General features: G+C 48.9%; 9 protein-coding genes across 9 annotated transcripts; 5 read left to right on the forward strand and 4 right to left on the reverse strand.

The window, feature by feature from the left end:
- Positions 1–2187: 2187 nt before the first annotated feature.
- Positions 2188–3245, reverse strand: ANOM_003449 (U2-type spliceosomal complex subunit CWC24; the record flags this gene model as incomplete). The annotated part of the gene is made up of 2 exons (XM_015548706.1): positions 2188–2653; positions 2713–3245. 2 exons carry the CDS (start codon positions 3243–3245, stop codon positions 2188–2190), a joined length of 999 nt encoding a protein of 332 aa, XP_015410038.1.
- A 1907-nt stretch (positions 3246–5152) lies between these two features.
- Positions 5153–6129, forward strand: ANOM_003450 (anucleate primary sterigmata protein A; the record flags this gene model as incomplete). Its single annotated transcript, XM_015548707.1, has 2 exons — positions 5153–5554; positions 5608–6129. The coding sequence occupies 2 exons, from the start codon at positions 5153–5155 to the stop codon at positions 6127–6129; spliced, it is 924 nt and encodes a 307-aa protein (XP_015410017.1).
- An 86-nt stretch (positions 6130–6215) lies between these two features.
- Positions 6216–10782, forward strand: ANOM_003451 (anucleate primary sterigmata protein A; the record flags this gene model as incomplete). The annotated part of the gene is made up of 2 exons (XM_015548708.1): positions 6216–10053; positions 10110–10782. 2 exons carry the CDS (start codon positions 6216–6218, stop codon positions 10193–10195), a joined length of 3924 nt encoding a protein of 1307 aa, XP_015410016.1. The 3' UTR covers positions 10196–10782.
- A 264-nt stretch (positions 10783–11046) lies between these two features.
- Positions 11047–12216, forward strand: ANOM_003452 (class I SAM-dependent methyltransferase; the record flags this gene model as incomplete). The annotated part of the gene is made up of 3 exons (XM_015548709.1): positions 11047–11131; positions 11287–11403; positions 11471–12216. 3 exons carry the CDS (start codon positions 11047–11049, stop codon positions 12214–12216), a joined length of 948 nt encoding a protein of 315 aa, XP_015410019.1.
- A 793-nt stretch (positions 12217–13009) lies between these two features.
- Positions 13010–13756, forward strand: ANOM_003453 (uncharacterized protein; the record flags this gene model as incomplete). The annotated part of the gene is made up of 1 exon (XM_015548710.1): positions 13010–13756. One exon carries the CDS (start codon positions 13010–13012, stop codon positions 13754–13756), a length of 747 nt encoding a protein of 248 aa, XP_015410018.1.
- Positions 13757–14099: 343 nt separating this feature from the next.
- ANOM_003454 (putative aminotransferase) lies at positions 14100–15452 on the reverse strand (the record flags this gene model as incomplete). The annotated part of the gene is made up of 3 exons (XM_015548711.1): positions 14100–14817; positions 14878–15350; positions 15420–15452. 3 exons carry the CDS (start codon positions 15450–15452, stop codon positions 14100–14102), a joined length of 1224 nt encoding a protein of 407 aa, XP_015410015.1.
- A 1724-nt stretch (positions 15453–17176) lies between these two features.
- Positions 17177–18183, forward strand: ANOM_003455 (SDR family oxidoreductase; the record flags this gene model as incomplete). The annotated part of the gene is made up of 3 exons (XM_015548712.1): positions 17177–17612; positions 17707–18056; positions 18142–18183. 3 exons carry the CDS (start codon positions 17177–17179, stop codon positions 18181–18183), a joined length of 828 nt encoding a protein of 275 aa, XP_015410014.1.
- Positions 18184–18339: 156 nt separating this feature from the next.
- ANOM_003456 (aminoglycoside phosphotransferase family protein) lies at positions 18340–19182 on the reverse strand (the record flags this gene model as incomplete). The annotated part of the gene is made up of 1 exon (XM_015548713.1): positions 18340–19182. The coding sequence occupies one exon, from the start codon at positions 19180–19182 to the stop codon at positions 18340–18342; it is 843 nt and encodes a 280-aa protein (XP_015410029.1).
- A 294-nt stretch (positions 19183–19476) lies between these two features.
- Positions 19477–20814, reverse strand: ANOM_003457 (uncharacterized protein; the record flags this gene model as incomplete). Its single annotated transcript, XM_015548714.1, has 1 exon — positions 19477–20814. The coding sequence occupies one exon, from the start codon at positions 20812–20814 to the stop codon at positions 19477–19479; it is 1338 nt and encodes a 445-aa protein (XP_015410028.1).
- Between the last annotated feature and the right edge of the window lie 869 nt (positions 20815–21683).

Below are 21683 nucleotides of genomic sequence, written 5' to 3' on the forward strand. Positions count from 1 at the left end.
AGAGAGGGAGGGGAACCAAGAGAAGATTGAGAAAACAGAATAAATTAGTTTTCAGGTTACAGTAGAGAACTGTTTTTCTCTAACTTGGAAGTCTAGTTGGCCCATACGGCGCTTCCATGAAGGTCCTAACCACTTCCTGAGCACACACTCATACTAGTTAGTGCTTATTCTGGGTGCTCTTTCACTTCTAAAATTATGCATCATCCCCACTACTATCGCTCGTCCTAATAGCATCAGTTAAATATCATACATGATCTATTATGTATCCAGAGTCCATGTTATAGTACTCGACACCATTGAATGGCTTTTATTAACTCCTTCTATATCTCTCAAGGAGAAAGTGCCGCGCTATTGATACGACGTGATACTTTTCTCTGACAGTTTGCTGTTTACCGATGATTTAATGTCTGACAAACGAGAATAACCCTCAGCCAACGAAACACAAACGAACCCTGCAGGGTGAGCTTATCTCAATTTACTTTAGTGATCATTACTAGGTTAGCTAGCCAGGCACGGGAAACCGCTCATCTCTGACCCGCGCAGAAGGCAAACAAGACGATCTGGGCCGCTCATCACCTGTCCATATCTCCTGCCTCTAATAATGGGGTAGTGGGCATAGACGCTTATCGGAAGTGGAAAGGGGCACCCGATATGGATTTGTGACAGGCTCATGGAAAAATGACATTGTTGCAGGGATTGCGCTGGCATTTCTCAGACGCCCGATCATATTTGTTCCCGAAGCCATCCAGATCTGTGATGTGATGACCTACGTGGAGGGTCACATTTAGTGTTCGCCCCGTTCCAAATTTATACTGTTCACCAACATGGATGGCGAAACGAGGGCTCTAAAATTAGTTATTACTGTGACGTCTGAAACCATATACAGCTGTTCGGTCTTCATACCTCCCTTTTTTCTCTGGGCCTCGTCCTTTTAACTCAAGTATCATTTTGTCCACCAGAGCAACAGTCACTCATGGATCTAACTAAATAGGACGTATTCCCTTTCCCGTTCAACGCACCATTGATGAGGATTGTGGCTACCACAAAAGAAACAATGGCGATCAGATACAGCCGGACAGTATCCTCAATGATCTCTGCAAAGGATTGCTTGTGTGGGCCCGAATCGACCTGATTATCCACGGCTACCAAATGAATGGCCGAGATCCCATCTCATCGTTTTCTGTTTTCGCTTCCACGGTCTCACTGAGAAACGACGCCTTCGAGAAGCTATCACCAAGATTTTGTTCCAAGATGAGACAAACTGACCCGAAAACGCTCGATAGGATGTTACCTACCCTCTGGCCAAACGGCGACTGCACGCCAGATGACATAACGCCTGCGGATGTGGAGAAGACCTGAGGGCCGAATGTCGGCAGCAATTGAGGTTCTCTCCAATGGGAGGGCAGATGACACTGAAGTGGAACGAACATTGCCGCTACAAGAAGACTGATCGAGCATCACTCATTGGTTCCATGCCTTTGGACATGAACGCTCGGGAATTGGAGGGAGTGTAAAGCGGTGCGATTGTCTACCAACGAGAGTGTTACTTCTAGGACGCTGTACCCATCGGGTAAGTGTTGAAATTTGGGAAGAGTGAATTTGTCTGGCTGGGAGCAGGGAAGTCGAAGAGCTTGGCCTGAGGTATCAAATGAATACGTCTCGGAAAGAGTCATATATGAGGCCGTTGAGCAGGGTATGTGTTCAGTGTAGGTATGCCACATGTGCTAAGTAGCTGGTTATGGGGAAATCTTGACTGAGTGACTCTTGGGATGGCTCGACTGCGCGACACTACTTAGACTGGGTACTAATCTATCTCTTAAGGTACAATGGGGCAATAGGACTATCCTAGAAATGAGAGACAGCTGGAAAATATACAATATTAGGTCTTCAATCTACTAGGAAATGGAGTAAGTCAAGACTTAGTATTGTTTCGTCTGACTTGTGCAGATATCGGTCCTTAGTGCATGATTAGTTAGAGGACGAACCTCCGCGATGTTGAGTACTCGACGTAGTTGGTGGTGTTCCAACTTTGAGCCTTGTTCATAAGCTGACTCTTGTTCAATGCTGATAACCTAGAGCAGCCGCGAGAGTATATATACATAGATTGCAGACCTGCTGCAATAGACATGACTTCATTGCCTCCATAAATTAAGATCACATACGTATTCCGTCCATTGATTTCTTGCCCTAAACGTTTTGGGCCTCTTCCTCTTCTTCACTGCTGACTTCTTCACCATCGGCTATGGCTTGCTCCCGGCGCTTCTTTGCACGCTCTCTCTTCTTGTCCAATAGTTGATTCAGCTTCTTCGCGGTGTTAAACACCCCACCGGTGCCAGCTCCACATGCGGCACATGAAGGATTTTTCCGATATCGCTGTAAGGCGCAAGACTCGCAGAAATAATGTCCGCACTTGGTGACAATCGGGTTCTGATATGACTTCTTGCAGATGATACAGGCGAATGGGATGCTTTCGAGAAGCTCCTCATCGTCATCGTCATCGTCCTTTAATTTGTCACTCCCACGTTGGGAGACGACTTTCCCATCCTGTTTCTTTCCTTGGGTGTTTTTATCCCATTCTTTATCCAATTCCCAGCCCTGCAAGACGTTTTCTCTAATATGAGCGTAGATACACGAGTCCCCGAAACCGCACCAGCTAAATTATCGTTAGATATAAAATTTCAAATGAACCTGATTGGCAAGAGTTCAACTTACCCCGTCTGTTTGTAGTCTTTGCAGACATTTGGCGTATAATCCATAAATGTTACAGTACGAATGTTGGTAGGGGCTTTGATCGGTCCGAATTGCTTTGTTGGGGCATCGGGATTCTTTTGGATGAAAGATTGGTAATTGGCCGCGCCCTTGTACGTGCCATCCGATGCAGAGGGGGCGTTCGACGTTGGCTGGGCCCGTGTATTCCCCAAGAGATTCTTTGCATCTAACTCGTCATCGTACCAATTGGAATGCTTGGTGGCATCGTTGCTGGATGCCAATGGAGTCGGTGTGGCCGTAACGGGTTGTTCTCCGTCCCTCCGGGGTGCATTGGTCGTAGACGAGGCTGTCACTGCTGCGCTCTTGCGTCGCCGTTTAATTCTGCGGCCCTCTTCATCATCAGATGACGTGAAATCGGAGTCCGAAGCAGGTGGTGGTGCCTCGGGTTTCTTGCGAAAATTGGCCTTGGCTTTAGCTGATCTTTTTTTGAAGGAGAACTGAGGGACCTCGTCGGCGACCTGGGTTTCGTCCGTCATGGTTGCAGTTCGCTGGTATAAAGTATGGTGATAGCGAGTTGGTGGCAATATGCACAATTGCCCCTTAACTGCAAACGTCGGATATGTCAAGGCGAGGTTGTAACTGAGAAAGTCGGATAATTGGGTTGTAATATAAAGTGACCTTGCTTCGCGGTGGTGGCGTTCCTGCTTCCCGATTTGGTGTATCCCACGTGATTGGTGACAAATGAAGCTTTCTCTATATCACGTGCGACCAAGGCTGACCCAACAGAGGCGGAAATGCAAACCCAACAAACAGCGACGTGCCCAAACGAGCAAGTGTCTTACCGATTATTACATTACTACATACGCGATGCTTCAATTGGGTTAAGCTGTAATTTTTTCCCAAATCTGGTCTGGCAACCCAAAAGGTCGGGATGAACCGTTGGACAAGTCTGCGATCTAGTAGTAAAGTAGTAAAGATGCTGAGGTTGCAAGACAATTAAACTTCCCAGGATAGCCGGAAGATCGACCGTGAGACAGAGGTTAACCAAGATCGCTGTGAGATGTCATTCAGCATTCCCACCCCGGGATAATGGATTGTCCTTTCCCCTTAATACCCTTAATAAACGCCTTGTACTCCGTATTAACTAGCCCTGCAACAACTCAGAGTTGTTACGTATCAGATCGAGGACAACCTAGTTTACTGCTCGGTAGCTAAATACGTCGTAGCTGTTCCTGGGCAGATCGAGTGGGAGTGCCTCGCCTCCCCCCTCTATTATTATTCATTTAATTAATTGACTCACTTATGATTCTCGTATCCAGAGGCACTGTACCCAATTACTTTATTCTCTCTCTCTCTCAGTACCTGCAGCGAGAGGAACCTGGTACATGAAAGTAATACCTGACTTGCTTCTAGTACGAGTAGAATCGGTACCTGATCCAAATAGTCGGTCTTGTCTGTCTTTCCCGCACGGCCCCAGTTTCGCATCTCCCCCTGCCCACACTTTCCTCTCCTTCTCTCGTTCTTCCTTTCCCTCTCTTTTGTCTTCCCCCGCTCAACGAGTCGGTTCTCGTCTCGTTGTTCAATCGGCTGTATTTGGAACATCTCTCTCTTTTCCTTACCTCGATTTCTCTTTTTTCTATTTTCTCTTATTTATTTTTTCTTTCTTTATCTTTTTCTTAACTACCTTCCTTCATTACATTCCCTTTGTCACTCCCTTCTTTTTTTCTTTTTCCTTTTTCCATACTTCACTTATCGTATAATAATATTATATGCGCCGCACAGCGTCGCGCGACTTGTCGCACCTTAATCCCGAATTGATCAGCTCTTGTTGACTTTCCTTTTTCGGCTGTTTTGGTACAAGTCATCAATCACTGACTCCTCCCGTGCGCCCGTCCGTTGTGGTTGGTTCACCCGGCACTCACAAGGTTACGTCTACGACTACTGCGCGTTGGTATTGACTAGACGCTACAGGAGACCCCCCCATCCTCGGAACTCTTCCAAAACAAACAGAAAGCCTCTGCGACTTCGACGCAACATCCCTTTCTTCGATCGGTTCATCACCCACTTTACTATCCATCAACGTGACCCGGTCGTCTCACAGCAACCGCCCCCGACCAACGCTGCGCACTGTCTTCTACCCACCTTCACCTTCGATACATAGTAACGGTGGACCATTCCGTCGCTGGTCGGCTTGCTAAATCATCCGAGCGCAAGGAGGTATATCAGATCAACCATTCCGGTGCAGGTCAGATGATGACCTTGGCTTGATAAAGGACACGACGAACGAGGCGACGAGTTTCTGGGCTTTCGACGACAACCGTGTCCTCATCGCTGAAACAGGCACCACTTACGAATTATTCTTTGGCGCTTGATTGTTTCCCGGTCCGTCATATCTAACGGTGTTACGGACGGAGGGCAGAGTGGGGATTGACTCATCTTCATCATGGATGATCCTTTTGTTTCCCCCACCGAGGTGGTGGTTCCCCGCGAATCGCATAGGTATTCATCTTTCGATACGCAATTGTTCAGCCTGGATGCATCTTCGCCAGCACAAGTGAAACGGGCCCTTGAGGCCCATTTGGCGGAGACAGAGCGCAGACTGGAGGAGGCATCCAAGTTAGGTACAGCGCTCATTGAACAGCAGAAGGAGCTCGAGGACAAGTTGAAAGAAGTCGAGCAACACCAAGAAGCGAGCCAGATCGGACCGGACCTGCAGCGGAAACTCGTGGACCTGGAGAGAGAATACAGGGAAATTGGACGAGAGACAGCGCGGGCATTCCTTGCGCCAAAACGTCTCGCGGGTGGTGATGATGGTCATCTGGGGACCCCCTCACTTGACCAGAAGGTATACAATTTGCCAGTCCGGCACACTATATGGAGCGCTAATATGAGGTTCAGTCACCACTTAACCCCGCCTTGTTTGCTGGCCAAGCCACCAACTCTCCCAGCAAGGTGAGCGTGCCATCGCGAAAACAGCGCAACCAACCATCGAGCCGTGTCCATGATATCGAGTTTGCGACCGAGATCTCCACCTCCCTTCTAGCCCAGGTTCGTCAGTTGCAGGCACTGCTTGCGGAGCGCGAGGAGGCCCTGAGAACTGTGAACTTGGAGAAGTCAAGGCTTGAAATCGAGGCAGAGGGGTATACGCAGCGGATCCGGGCATTAGACGAGAGCGAAGAACGTTACAAGGACGAAAACTGGGCGTTGGAGACTCAGACCCGTGAGCTCATGTCTGCGGTGAAAGATGCTGCCGATCGCGAAAGTAGACTCAACAGCAGCCTGGGTGCTGTTACAACGGAAAAGAGCACCCTGGAGCGAGAGTTGGAGGATCTGAAACAAACCAATACGAAATTGATTGAGGACCAGACGGCGGCACAAAAAGCAAACGACGCTGAAATCCATCTCCTGCGCAGAACTTGACTTCAGGCGATGCGGAAAGGCTTGCATTGCAGAAGAAGGTTGAAGAGTTGAACTCCCAGAACGAAGAGCTTGCTAGAGCAGTCGCTATGCGGCTTCGACAACAAGAAGCGGAGACCGTGCGGGAAGTCCACCGGGATGATGACTCTGATGAGGATGGTAGAGGGACACCGGAAAACTCACCGCCGCCATCGCCCAATAAGTTCACTCCACGACACAACCAACTGGAGACAGAAACATTACGGAGTTCCTTGGGCCATGCTCACCGTATGATCCAGAATCTGAAGAGCACCATTCACCGCGAGAAAACCGAAAAGATTGAGCTCAAGCGCATGTTGCAAGAAGCGCGCGACGAGATTGAACAGAAACGTCGCGAAGCTGTTGCCCCTGCTGGGCCATCCAACAAGCGTCAGAAGACCAAGCCCGATAACACCCGCAAGGCTGCAAGACCAAACCTTCTCGGTGCTGGAAGGAGAGGAATGACAGAGATCGAGGAGGTTCATGAAACAGATTGGGAAGACCATGCCACTGACACAAGTCCATCGCACAAGGCAGCTCTGAGATCTTATCGTAGCCGCCCCGAACTGCAGTCTCTAGACGAGCCCAGTGATGCCTATCATACTGCTACTGAAGCAGACGATGCTTTTGAGACCGCCAACGAGCGGGAGGCGGCCACAGAAAGCGAAGCCTTCCAGACGGGCGTCGAGAGCATGGCTGATGACAGTACGGATACTGATGAGCTAACTGAAACAGAGGACCGTATTCAGTTAACACCTCGTGCTCGTGTCTCATCCCTAACCATGGCAAAAGCTCGTGACCGGAAATCCTACCAGAGCACTGCCTCCACTTCAGGGGAAGAAGATGAGGACTCTGATGGCATGTTCCCTTCGCCAAGTCGAACTTCGACTCCTCGGCACCGTCTCAGGAACAAGAGGAGTGTGATGAGGAGGATTCGACCTTCTGGAGAGGCTCCAATGGCCTCCGGTAGTCGACCATCTAGTTCACGCGAGTCCCCGGCAACCAGCTTCACACAGACACCAGGGGATTCCGAAGGCCAGAGCCTGTTTGCAGAACTCGCAGAACTTGACGGTGAGGAGGATGAGGAGTTCGGCCCACCGATTGAACACGATGCCGATTGCACCCCACGTATCCTTTCGATGCCTGATTCGAGAAGATCATCCCAGGCCACATTGAACACCAGACCCAAGCCTGCCATGGTTGACTCCGGTGTCATGACTGATCCTTGGGAACCAAGCATCCCAGCAGTCGTGAACGACGAGAATGCCTCGAATGTGCTTGCAACACCTAAGAAGTCGACGTCGGATGCCGATATCACTGCTGGCATGAGGGAGCAACCAGAGTTGGTGCATGCTGGAACACAATGGGCCTCCCCTCAGACGTCTTCTGAAGTGAATGGCGATCATCTGTCGAGTGTGCCAGCCACTTCGAAGTTGATTTCGGATGCAGACGCGGAGCGGGAGCTCAATGTTCCCGCAGCTATACTGCCACAACTCGAAGTTTCTCCTATCTCTACTCAGGACACCGTTCCTGTAGCGCCTAAGCTCCCTGAGTTGAGTATGTCATACGTTGTGGGAGGCTCAACCGAGCCGATCGCTGCACCCATTTTCAAACCCGCAGAGATGACTCTATCAGCCATCTCCTTGCAGTATACAGAACCCGTTTCTGCCAAGCTACCTGAGCCAGAGCCGAAGTACGTACCGGAAGTGGTTGTCTCCTCAATCTTCTCTGAGGAAACTCAGTCTGTTCCGGCAACGCTTCCTGAGCCCGTGCCTGAGCCTTCGGTCTCCGTGGCAGAGCAGGCAACGAGCACAGACATTCCACAGCTGGCATACTCCGCAATATTCTCTGAGCATACCGAGCCTGTTCTGGCGACACTTCCCGAACCCGTTCCAATACCTGTGCTTGAGCCTGAAGCTCCGGTTTCTGTCACTGAGCGTGCCATGAGCACCGAGGTTCCGGACCTGGCAGTCTCGACAGTCTTCTCTGAGCAGACTTTGCCTGTATTGGCGACTCTTCCAGAGCCGGTGCCCGAGCCTTCGGTTTCAGTCGCGGAGCGTGCTATGAACACTGAAATCCCTGGCCTAGCGGTTTCAACAATCTTCTCACAGCACACAGAACCTATTACGGCGATGCTACCAGAACCAGTTCCAGAGCCGGAGGTGCCAGATTTGACAGTAACCTTTATACCACCCGAATCTACCGAGCCTACTGCACCCAAGGAGCGCGACGTTCCCGTCCCTGCGTCTCCGCAATTGTCAGTTTCCACGATCCGCTCCGTCGAAACACTCCCTGTCAAGGCCGCTCCAACTGCGGCTATCATTCCCGCAGTCCTGCCATCAGACGAGAACGCACCGCCCTTGCAAACGAGAGGTGTTATGGTCGACAAGTCCACTTCAGAGCATTTGCCAATTGTGGTTGTCGAAGATGCAGCGAATGATAGCCCTGATTATGACACAGCTCGCCAGAAGAAGGATGCCCCCTCGCCTCTGAGCGCTATCTCCGGCAATGCTGTCCCACGCCATGCAAGACGGCGATCATCAAACCAGGCAGATCAAGGCGCTCAGACGATATTGTCTTCTAAGCAAATCGACCAGATTCTCATGGACCGTGTTACGGCCCGGCCTTTATCTCCCCCCGACAGTGACAAAGCTAAGGAGCAAGGCAATTCACCCGCTGCCACGCCAAGGGCGCGATCCCATCCCCAGCATCAGTCATCCGCCGCATCTCTCAACTGGCGTCCAGGCAGCGCAGCCAGCCAGGCTTCTACTGCCCACAGCCATCCCCCGTTGCCTACTGAAAATAAAGAGGCTGTTATGGCTGCCGAGAAGAAATCGCTTGATCAACAACCGGCCACACCGGGTCTCATGGCGCCCCCTCTTGCTCCAGCTTCCGCTTTCCGTGCTCCACGCCCGCGCACTCCAAATGATCCAGCCGCTCAGGTTGGCTCCGTCAGGTCTTCTACCTCGCGGGCCAGAGCGAGGTGCGAAAGCCAGATGTCTCGGAGGTCTTCGGTCTCATCGTTTGCATCCGAGATCGATGAGCGGTTCAATGCACACGCCACTCCGGCTAGTGGACCTTATGGCTATGGCTCCGGCACAGATCCACGCATGATTCAAGCCATCACCCAGACTATGATTGGAGAATTCCTTTGGAAGTATACACGTAAAACAGTTTCCGGAGAGATTTCCAACACTAGGCACCGTCGCTACTTCTGGGTTCATCCATATACCCGCACCTTGTATTGGAGTGAGCAGGACCCTCAAAGCGCTGGCAAGTCGGAGCGTAAAACCAAGAGCGTTCCTATTGAAGCCGTGAGAGTTGTCGCCGATGACAACCCATACCCTCCCGGTCTTCATTGCAGGAGCTTGGAAGTTGTCAGCCCTGGTCGCCGGATCAGATTCACCGCGACTACTAGCCAGAGGCACGAGACCTGGTTCAATGCACTCTCGTATCTCTTGCTGCGGTCGGAAAATGGCGAGGAGACCAATGATCTGGAAGATATTGATGAATTCAACCCGGGGTTCCGGTCAGGATCTCATTCGCGCCAGAGACCACGGTTGTCAATCTCTTCATCTCAGAGTCGCACGACCCGAAATTGGCCGAAACAGCGAGCGGGTTCTGCCCTCTCTCTGCGCCGCACAGGGACCCCCGGTCGCGCTTCTCCGGCTCTGAGCACACCGTCTCACTATTCCGATCAAAGGAACAGTTCCACGTCTCGACTCAGTACCATTCTCAATACTACGCTCAAGGGCTCTTTCGGCCGAAAGGGCCACCCTGGCTATGCGACATCTAGTATCCATGATGGCAGTGTCTACGGCCGTGACAGTGAGGAGGACCTGCGGCAGATGATGGAGAGGCAAGAACAAGAGACAGATCGACTTGAGAACGTTCGTGCTTGCTGCGATGGTAAGAGCATGCCCAGTTGGACCGTTGCGACCTATCCGCTAACACTTGTAATATAGGCAAGCATGATGTCAGCTCACTCTCAAGGACAAGTCGGTACAGCCCGCGTGTTCACCGGCATCACTCTCATCACTCTCATCACTGAGCCTGTCGACCTGTATTGTGAAGATGCGCCCCTCTCTCCATGGACCTTCTTTATACATCGCTCGCATCTCCTTCATTTCTGCCCTCCTCGACCCTCATAGCATGCGAATCTCATGAGCGCACGTGTTAGCATTTTCTTCCTGACTCCCTTTGCTTTTCGGTAGTTGCCACCCTTCGAGCATACTTTCTTGGAACCTCGTGTTACGTATAGTCATTAATCTTGGGGATGTGGTCCCTTTGGCATCTATCCCCTCTCAGGTGTCTGGACTGTTCTTGTCATTCATTCGTGATATTTGCAAAAATGAATTATTGATTTTGTCCTTTCCTTTGTTGATACTCATTGTCCAGCTGATATATTTATGCCGTTCGTTCCACTTGGGCTTGGTCCTTATTTATTGCTACCACCTCCATCCTGTGTGCATCTCGCATCAGTCCATTATCTTTTTGACTTTTCTTTTCTCACATCTTGATATCGAGTCTGCAATCTGTAATGGCAGCAAGATTGACCATTGACGCTATGTGTCCGTGTTACTCTGTTTGTATATGTCAGGAACTGATCTAGACACCGTTGAGGAATTCGAAACCATATAGTGGAGTCACATACTGTTTGATTCCCACTGTACCGTGCATGGATAAGATCTCCTGTAAGCTGTCCGGAGTAGTTGAATCTGATCGATGCGGTAGTTAGCGGGGAGGATTAGTCATGCATCGCCAATTTAGAACCATCTTTCATCTTTCAACTTTCTATTTCATATCCCATCTCCAATCCCACTTCTCTTGCCATTGTTCAAACAGATCGTTCAACCGGAACCGCCTGTTATAGATTGCCGGTTCCCTGTTCATTGAGAAACAATGGCTTCCATCAATGAGCCTACCACTAAGGTGTGGCTCACATCACTACTGGAACCAGGCCAACTGCTACTCTGGGCCATACCATGTAAGTCCAACGGATTGCGTGTTACGCGCGTAGAAAGATTGTCTTGCACATATACAGCAGTTCCTCGCCACATAACCGATGGTGTAGACACACATATGCACACAATTTTCCTCCCTACCGGTTTCCTAGTAAGCTGAAGCTAATATGTCCCATAGTTCATATCAAAGTGAACCTGGAAGCGGTCTTTAAACGAGGCCAGATCCTCGCTCCACTACTCCAATCCGGGAGGCTCCGTGATGAAGCTTTCGGCCGATTCTGGGTCTCCTTTAGCAGTGAGTTGCTCGACCATCAACTCAATCAGATAACCCAAGTTAATACGCTACGCGGTGAACCTTGAAGACGCCGTCGAATCCCAACCCCCACCCCCACCAACCCAAACGGGTGTCCAACGTTCCTCGGATCTAATCCCGCCCGTCATGTCCCACGCCTCAGGCCTAGTCCTAGACGTCGGGCCGGGAACAGGAACCCAAATGCCCCTTCTACGTTCGCCAGCTATCAAAGCAATCTACGGCGCTGAGCCCTGCCACGGTCTTCACGCAGCACTGCGATCTAGAGCCGACGCCGAAGGCATAGGTGAGAAGTACCACATTCTTCCCTGTAGTGTCGCCGCCTCGGAACTCGTCCCCGTTCTCCAGAAACAGGACCTCCTGCCTGCTGGTGCTGCCGCGCTTGACCAGGCGACCGGTGGTGTCTTCGACACGATCCTTTGCGTCCGTGTGCTTTGCTCTGTGCCAGATCTGGAACAGTCTGCTCGGGAACTGTATGCTTTGCTTAAGCCTGGTGGGAAGATTCTCGTCGTGGAGCATGTGGTTAATCCATGGCGTACGGCGAAGGGGTCTGTTGTTGCGAGGGCTATGCAGGCCGTTTATGGGTTCTTGGGCTGGAGCTGGTATATTGGGGATTGTCGGATGAATCGGGATACGGAGAAGGCGTTGCGGGGCGCGGCGGAAGAGGATGGAGGATGGGAGTCAGTGGAGATCGAGAGGTGGTTTGGGAGGACTTGCATGCCGTATATTGCTGGGGTTTTTGTGAAGAGGGGTAGGTTGAATTATGGTATATATGATGATAAAGGTTGTTTGGTATAGGAATTAAGTTATTTCGATTTGAGAAGACTGTAACACTATCTTGTTCAATTATCTGGAGACATAGCCCCCTACGTTGTCGTCTTATGAGGTTATACAAAGAACCAAGGATATTTAATCGTTGTTTTGGTGTCCAAGAACACTGTAAACGACTAATCGGCCCAATTAAAAGGGTGTATCAGTGAAACAGTGTCCCCCTTTCGGTTCATCCACTTCATCTATGGATTCATTATTCAACGCCTCCACGATCAAGCTTGTGATAGACTTTGCCGGTTTGTTCATTGTTGCAAACTTATAAACCTTGTTTCGGGCCTCTGAACAAGATGAATAAAGAATAGTTAATGGGATGTAGACATTATATCTTCAATTCATAGCTTCATCAGCTAGCTGTATCTGATCTAGATGATATGCAGAAGTTTGCAAGCCGTTTCAAAAAGCCATGCAGCTTTATAGTAGAAAGCACGGGTAGTCAAGTGTGCACGGCAGAATGACTACCTTCATGAATTATGCCGACATTGAGATAAAGGACGACAATAAAGATAGCAAACAATCCCACAATAACTGCCATGGATCTAGCAACATGCTCAAAGAACAAAGGCCATAGTTGAATATTGACAAGAAGGACAATGGAGCTAGACTGGAATTTGCTATATTAAAAGGCTGACAACAGCCTCATATTCAGCTTAGCTCTTCTATCCAAAAGGATACCATTTCGCTCTTTGCTACAGCTTTAGCTACTTATCCATAACCTTCCATATCCAACTGCCCTCCCTCGATCTCTCTACCTTTCTCCAACATGGAACCTCACGCCACAGAAAGACGAGGATCATTCTGGTCCCATTTCGGCACCCTGGTCCGTAGAATGGACCCCCTTCCACACGGATGCCCAGCCTCCTCCAACGTAACCCCCTTCGGTGAGGAAGCCTTCACAACAGGCGTGATGAACCTGCACGGCGGCACCTGCGTCATGATCATCACGGAGAAAGGCATCTACAACTCTCATTTCCGGGACGGCCCGTCCTTTTCCCAGAGCACTATTCTAATCCGCGAACCGGTAATCTTCGAAAACGACGTCCTACACCCGCTAAAACACGGCCTCCACTTCCTCACTTCCGATGGAACCTTCCTCGAAGGACCCCCGGCATGCAACCCTATTATTAAAGACGAAGACGAGCCCGTCGCCTTCATTTTTGGCCCGAGGGAACGGAACTCGCAGTCCATGCAGTATCCTGTGCAGATCGTTGACATCGCTCGCGCGCTCCGGGATGTCTTGCCCAGTGTCCGTGTGAACGTCGTAGGGTATGTTAATGTTGGCCAGGGGAATCCCGTTCCTGGGGATTCGGATCATGTTGATCCCAGCTGTGGAGATATTGGGCAGCTGGAGGGGACGGTGGTGGCTGATTATCAGCCTAGGGTTAGGATGCAGGATGGGAGGGAGGGTTCGGCAGTGGATATTTGGATTGGGGAGGAGGAGGGGGCTTTTAGGAAGGAGTGGGCGAGTGGGGAGTTAGTTGAGTTGGGGTTTTGTGCTTGTTGTAAATGAAGATCTCGTGAGGTTGATGCTTGTTGATATTTGTCTTAGGGTTGGGCGATCACATGATTTGGGGTTCTTTGGGGACCAGGTGTACTACTATCATTCTTGAGGGGACTAATTGTATGCTTTGTATGGGTTGTTGCTGTTAGCGTGAAGACTCATAGTTAATTAATTTCTTGCGTTTGAATTTCTGGGTTTATGTTATCAGTAGCCATTTGCAAAAGCCACGGCTGATGTATAGGTAAAGTTAATCCAAACAAGCACAAAAGTACCGCATTTAACGAGCATACAGCAGTGCATGAATAAACATAAGAGAAAAACCTAACTTGTAAAATCAAAAGCAGATAGAAGATCAATCTGCCAGAGGTAAGGATTCGTAATCTTCACGCATAAACTCCCTCAAAGCACCCAACGCAGCCCTCAGAACCTCCGGATCCCCACCAAACCCAAGACGTACGTAGCCGCTGAAATTCTTCCCATCCCCGAAGCATTTTCTCCCCGGCACGAGGAGCACGCCCTTCTTCTCAAGGAGTCTTGTGCAGAATGCCACGTCGTCTACCGGATGACCAGACCTGGCAAATCTGATGAACCCGATTGGGCCGGCAACAGGTTTCACCCATTGACAGCTCGACGAAAATTCATCGATGAACGATTGAACAATGTCACGGTTATTCTTTGCTAGCACTGTGTTACGTTTCACCAGATTGTGGACGCAGGAGGGGCTCAGTGCGAACGATGCGATCTGTTCATCTACTTGGCTGGCTGTTATGAGGGCGTAGGAGCGAGCATTGATACAGAGGTCGAGGATGGGTTTACTATGGGATGCAATCCATCCTATTCGAATTCCAGCGAGGGCGTAGGCTTTTGATAAGGAGCTGGTAACGACTGTGTTTTCGTAACCAAAGGAAAGGGCTGAGGGCGGGTAGTCCGGGTCTCCTGGAGATATGGAGTGGAAGCTGGGCCGATACACCTCGTCACTGAAGACTGTTATAGAGTGGTTTTTGGCGATTCGAATGATTTCTTCGAGGCTCGATTTGGGGATGATTGCGCCGGTGGGATTTTGTGGATTGCTAGGGTTGATCAGTTCATGTGACGTTATACATTGTGCATGGGAGAACATGAGGTCTTACTTCAGAACGATCATTTTTGTGTTTGGCTGGATGAGGCGTTCTAATTCCTCAATATCGAGCTTCCAATTGTCGTTTTCCTTTGCCTTCCATAGACTCACTTGCGCTCCAAGGGAAGCTGGGAGGGAGTATAGTTGCTGGTAGGTGGGATACTGGACGATAACATGATCGCTGGGGCCAATTAATGCAAAGAGCACAATGAAGTTCGCCAGTGATGCGCCAGGGGTCGTCAGGATCTTGTCAGATGATACCGGTATTAAAGAATCATCTGAGTATAGGTTGGCAATGTTTTCACGTAGCTGCTCCAATCCAGTGAAGGAAGGGCCGTAGTTCATCGGTGTGGATTGAACTGAGGCGAGAATATCATAGTCTGCTGCTGTATTCTCGGACAGCGATTTGAGATCATTGATTGTTACAGGGAGAGAGTATGAATGTGCCAGGTTATACTTGGGACCGATGTCCCGAGTCAGAATCCACTTTGATAGGTCGTGTTAGTTCACCAGTCTTTCTCTTAAAGGTGCTCCATGGCGTGGCAGGCCACTTACATGGTCGACTTCGAAAGGTTCTAGTTTCACCATAGTGACAAGTGGGTAGGTATTCTTTTTATTTGAGTATTGACTAGATAATTTAAAAGATAAAAAAAGTTCGATCTTGCGTTTTGTCCGGTAGAGCATATCGCAGGTATTTATAGTCAGCAGCTTATGAGCAACACATGTCTGCTGAAGGGCGTGGGGTTGGCCCCACTTTTACGAGTCATCGTCTAATGATTTGGCTCGAAAATGATTCATGTTCAGCGTCCAGGCCAGTGTCAGTCTCCAGTTCTTTTAATATCTCACTTTGAATATGTTAGTACTGCTGTGCGATACCAGGACTAGCTAATATTATCCTGGGTGACTACAGCCTGGTAGTGATGGTTGATGGAACACAGAAGAATACACCACCTGCATTATGAGAAATTCTACCGGGTATTGATCCAGTATATCAGGCACAAGTTTAAGCCAGTCGGGTTGAAAGCTACAGGTGATTGTAATGTTGCAGAAATCCCAGAACTCTGGGTATCATCCAGCGCTTTTCCAGCCTACTACTAGACTAATCCTACATTCTGGGTATCTGTCAACGATCTCCATGCCGTTCAACCATAATATTCTTCGGCTGAAGATCACCGTGAATAAAATTCTATTCTTATAATAGATAACACCCTCTTTTACTACTCTGAGAGGTTCGAGTAATTGTATATATGAACAGAAGTAATACTGTTATATTTATCTCTGTAGTTGCTTGGTTTAAGTCTAGTTGAGGTAGTCTACCAAGCTAAACTCGGTGGTTATAAGACAGTATTAGTAAATCTAGAAACATAATCATAACCAGGGCTTTGATTTTTTTCTCAAATAGCATATTATTATACGTATATAACTAAGAGTGAAGAAGGCTCTTAGCTAGTAAACTATCTATATATGTATTCTACTGTGATATTATCTTTTTTCTCTATCCAAGATGTCAACCCGCTAGATTGGACATTGGCCTGCCATACCTGAGAAAGGCGCGCACCGGGTCCAATCGTACCGGTCTGAGTATATATGCGAAACTTACTATTCGAAGGCGAATGGCGCCAGATGATTGTGGTGAAGTCTGGCTGAGGCCTTGACAATCTTGAGATCATCGCTGATCAAGGGCCTCTCCAGGGACACGATTGATTGCTACAGTTTGTAGCCTCCAGACTAGCGTAGGGGCTTTGAAGAGTTCTTTTTTGCCTAAACTTTTGGCCCCATCATTGCCTGCAGCCCTGTTGGTCGTGTTTTCGCGTCAAAAACGTGTGATTCCCTGGAGAAAGGTCCGTCATTTACACTCCTTGGGGCGGGCCGAACCCTCCTGGAGAGACCGGACCGGAAGATCAGCCCCCCTTCTTCTGTGCCCTAAATGTATGTGTATGTTGGGTTTCATTCTTACCGGGTTCACGTAGTTACCTGTGAATGGAACTTATCAAGAACAAAAGAATCCTGAAATTGTGTCGAGTCATGCGGCACACGGGGGGCTACGAATAGTAAGCTGTAGTAAGCAATAAGCAGCCATGCCACCAGGCTTAGCACGCCCTGTCCCTGTCAGTCAACCAGTCGGCTGTTAGTGATCAGCAAGGGTCAAGATACAACGGCCCCCACGAGATCTTTGAGCACAGGCTCCTGCGACAGGACGATTAAAGCAATTTAAAATGCCTGACATCTGTGCTCTTTCTCCTCCTCCTTTCTCCCAAACGCTCAATATCGCAAAAGCATACAACCTCCTGTGACTTCAATAACCCGACAACATGTCCCCCAAATCGGTTTTAATTACCGGATGTAGCGATGATGGAATCGGCTCTGGCCTGGCACTGACTTTCCAAAAGCAAGGCTATCAGGTCTTCGCGACTGCCCGAAATCTCGACAAGATGACCAAGCTGAGTGGCCTATCGAATGTCACCTTGTTGCCGCTAGATGTGACCGAGCCACGCCAGATTGAATCGGCTGTAGCTGCGGTTGAGGCTCAGACAGGCGGAACCCTAGACGTTCTAGTCAACAACGCCGGTCGCAATCACTTCATGCCTTACCTGGACGAAGACGTGGAGCAAGTCAAGGCCCTCTATGATATCAATGTTTGGGGGCCACTGCGAGTGACCAAGGCCTTTGCCCCATTATTGATCAAAACGCAAGGCTCCATCGTTTTCATCACGTCGATCTCTGGCTATGTGAACGTTCCATTCATGGGTAGCTTTTTCTTTTCTTTCCTTCCTTGTTTCTTTTTTTCTTATGCCTCAGCATGAATGAATCAAGATTCATTAACGTTGATTGTCGGATTTAGGAGCATATGCCGGTTCGAAACGAGCACTGGAGCTTATGGCTGATACACTTCGGCTGGAGTTGATCCCGTTTCATGTCAAGGTTCTGTGCATCCCGACTGGTGCGGTTCGCACCCAAGGGCAGACCTATTTTGGAGATTTCAAGTTACCCGATAATTCTCTGTACAAACCAATTGAAGAGACAATTGCTGCACGGGCACAGGGCCAGGACGGCATCGAGCGAATGCCCTTGATGGACTACAGCAGCCAGGTTGCTGCCCAGATCGAAAATGGTGCGACTGGCCGCTTTTGGTGTGGCGCCAACGCCGACAGGACAAAGGCTACCATTAGCGGTGATTCCAATGATATGATGGTTAGTACTGTTTTTCTTTTTCGTTTCTTTCTTTCTGGTTGGAATTTGGGGTCTAACAAGGCACTAATGCATGCACTTTGTGCAGGACGACATCTTTGTCAAAATCACTGGGCTAAATACGTTGTAAATACACTTGCTTCATTTGGGGCTTGCTTCCCATGGGTGAACTTCTGTGGGGGAATGGGTTAGTGCCAGTAGGTAGCAATCAATTAACTATGTAGCCATGGCTTACTGGTCATACCCGACACCCTGCTCTGTTTCTATCCACTTTGTACTTCTCTACCTAGTAGTACACAGAAGTATACACCACCTGCATCATAAGAAATTCAACTGAATATTGATCCAGTATATCAGGTACAAGTTCAAGCCAGTCGGGTTTGAATCTACACGCGATTGTAGCATTGCAGAAATCCCAGAACTCCGGGTACCATCCAGCGCTTTCCCAGTCCAGTAGAGTGATCTTAAATTCTGGGCATCCGTCACGATCTCCAAGCCTTTCAACCATAATATTCTTCGGCTGAAGATCACCATGGGTAAAAACAGTGCGGTGGTTTTTCAGTGTCTGGTTAACCATGTTCCGTAATAAGTTGATATACTGGTCTGATTCTGTCTGGCGAAGTCTCCTGAGAATAGCAAGATTCATATCTCCTTGGTTTTCGAAAGGCCCTGAGATTTGAGGATCCAACCCTTCAGTCCAGAACAACCCGTCAAGATAAGGGTGGTGATTTAACATCCCCAAGTAACCTGGTGGCGGTATACTCCGCAGTTCTGTTATCGCGTTTTTAATCGAGATGCATATTGCAGCCTTTTCAGCCTGGTTAAGGGATGGCAATAGTTTTTGAAGAGTATCGCCATGGACGTATTGCATAATAATATATGTCTTCTTGGTGCCGTGGTCCCTGAAGGCTGTGTAGACTTTTGGGACTGGAACTTTGCTATTTGCTGCGAGAAACTTCATATTCTCAGCCTCGACTAGAGGTATACTGTGACCGAATTTGACTGCGAAATGCTTGTTTACCCGGACGACTTTGATGGACTTCTCTGGAATGCTCATGACTTCCGTCGCGGCCTCGATCTCAGCGAGAGTCGGGAGGCAAGTAGCCTCGGAATCGGTTTCTTTCGACATCCTATAGACAGGGCTAGGGATCTATATATAGGTCTTGGAAGAAAGCAGGAGTATGACTTTGGCTGAAGTGGGTTGAAGTTGAATTGGAAATGGGTGCTTTGTTAATGTTCCTATCTGTTCGTGGGCGCTTAAAATGGCTTGGTAAAGTGATTGTCTGTTTGGGCATAGTGCCATCCCTGGCTGCTTTTACCTGCTACCAACTATATAAAGTGCATTTCTCCTAGACCACATGCTTGCCTATAGCGGCTTTGTTCTAATTATCAAGAATGCCCTTTCAATATCTGAAACCAAAATTTAATAGTGTGTATCGAATTCTAATGGTTCCAAGTACCGCCTAATCCAGACAACCTTTCCCTCCGTGGGATCCATCACCGCCGCGAAATGGGTCATCTCATTAGTAGTCGGGTATGTTGTCGTCCATTTAATAACTTCCTGAAGCGTAGCTGTGACTTGGGAGTCCACCAACGTACCCGAGCTAGGAGTATGCAAAGAGGACCCATTCGGAATGATTTCATATGCCGATCGGCCTCCCCGTCTCTGAGACGCGCGAGTGCGTCTCATAGGATCTTGGCGGGCAGTTGAGTATGTACATTCTGGGATTAAGGCTGCCTTCCTCGCCTGCCTGACTTTCTTATCCCAGTGCGCTTGCATGAATTTCCTCCGTTCTTCGCTGTCTTCGATGAGGTCCACGACCGAGACAGCCACCCCTGTCCCTAGGGCTGCACCGACATGGTCGTCTTGGTGTCTGTTTTCTGTCGCTGAGGGAGTGACATGGTCACTATTTGTTGCGACGATGAAAGAAGATTGTCGTTCTACGTGAGCTGTCCGGTGGTCCTTTTCCAGGACCACTGCATCGACCCCATCGCAAAAGATCAGGTATGCAGCTGTAGACGGTGTCCGCATTACCGTCGGCCAGACATCGTCGAGAGCGGGCAGGGGAGACAACCCATCCGAAGGAATGATATATCTCCTTAGCAGAGAGGATACAGACCGTCGCATTCCGAGAAGCACAAGTAAATGACTTCCATAATAGCGATAATTACGCAGCCAACTGCTCGTATCATGGTTCGGTCTAAAATTCAGAGAAACACTAAGTCCTCTCCTGACACCGGTTAAGACGCCCACAAAGCCAATGTAGGTGATGTTCGTCGCCAGGACGGTGTCATAATCCGGTCCGCGGACATATTCAAAGCAGACGAGCAACTTTCGGAGCTCGTCCATACCCCAGTCTAGGGTTCGGAAATGCAGAAGTCGAGGTTGCGATTGCCCCCCTGCGGGGTTGTCGAGTTTTGTTAGTGCTGCACCGCTTGTGCAGCCCATTAGTAGGTCCAGGAGCACGTTGAATGAGACTAATAGGTACATTTCTATTCCTGTGGCGCGGCTGATGCCTTTGATTTCTTCTGTTTCTTCATGGGTGTATAGGCGGCGCAGGAAAATGCGTGATAGTCTTTTGATCCATGGTAAGAGGGATTTGGGGAGGGCATCGGCGATGAGTTGGTCGAAGAGACCTGTTATGGAAACTAGGTGGTTGCGGTATTGTCTTGCGACGTGTATGTATCTTTGTGATGGAGGGAGAGAGAGGTCGATTTTGAAGACTGGGGGCACTTCACCTAGGCGCATTGCATGCGCCATAGTTAAAGATGGTTGTTGTAGAAATATGTCGTCTAGGAGGGCATGGTTGTTTTGTACTTGGTTGGGGATGAAGAGATGTAAGGATGATGAAGCATGTACCCTGTGCCTGAACACATGACATGGCACAGATCATTGGTTTGGTGTTATTATTGACCAGAAAATAAGCACTAGACCCACAAAAGATTCTGTTGACATCCGTTAATTCCTGACAGTTAATTCCGGACTTATATATTTCAGATGGTAATAATTTCTTACCAAATTTTAGATGTATGCTTGTATTTATTTGTCTCTCCTAGCACCCTAATACACACATATTTTCAAAAATAAAATTAAAAAAAAATGTAGAAAATACGAAAATTCAGTTCCCTCTTCTACTGGAGAAACAACAAGCCACCTGTCCCTAATAAAGTTGAAAAGCTTGAGCTCTTCCCACTGGCATTTTGTTATACAGTCCTTCATAGCATCTAGTTTGATTTGTAGCAACTGCCGACTGGGGCAAGATATGAGATGAATCTTTTTCGAGGAACGCTGGAGGCGAGCTGCAAAAAGCAGAGAAGCTGACCACCTATGATACTGTAGCCCTCGTAGCCATTGAAGAAAGAGATCCCATATTTCTTCTCGGCTTCGATAATGTCTCGTACTGGCTCATTTGTTGGACGATATACTTTCGTCATGTGAACGGGATCCCAGTATTTTGAAACGACTATATTAGTAGCCTCGAGAGCTGATATGGAAAAGCATGCTCTCCAGGATTTGGGAAGGCTTGGGGTGTAGGACATACTAATCCGAGCAAGGATTTCTAGAAAAGAAGACATACTGAACGGATGTATTGGTCTGTGCAAAATTGCGGTCAGCAAGACTGACATTTT

This window comes from Aspergillus nomiae (assembly GCF_001204775.2).
Source record: "Aspergillus nomiae NRRL 13137 chromosome Unknown contig00038, whole genome shotgun sequence".
In the NCBI taxonomy this organism is placed as follows: domain Eukaryota; kingdom Fungi; phylum Ascomycota; class Eurotiomycetes; order Eurotiales; family Aspergillaceae; genus Aspergillus; species Aspergillus nomiae.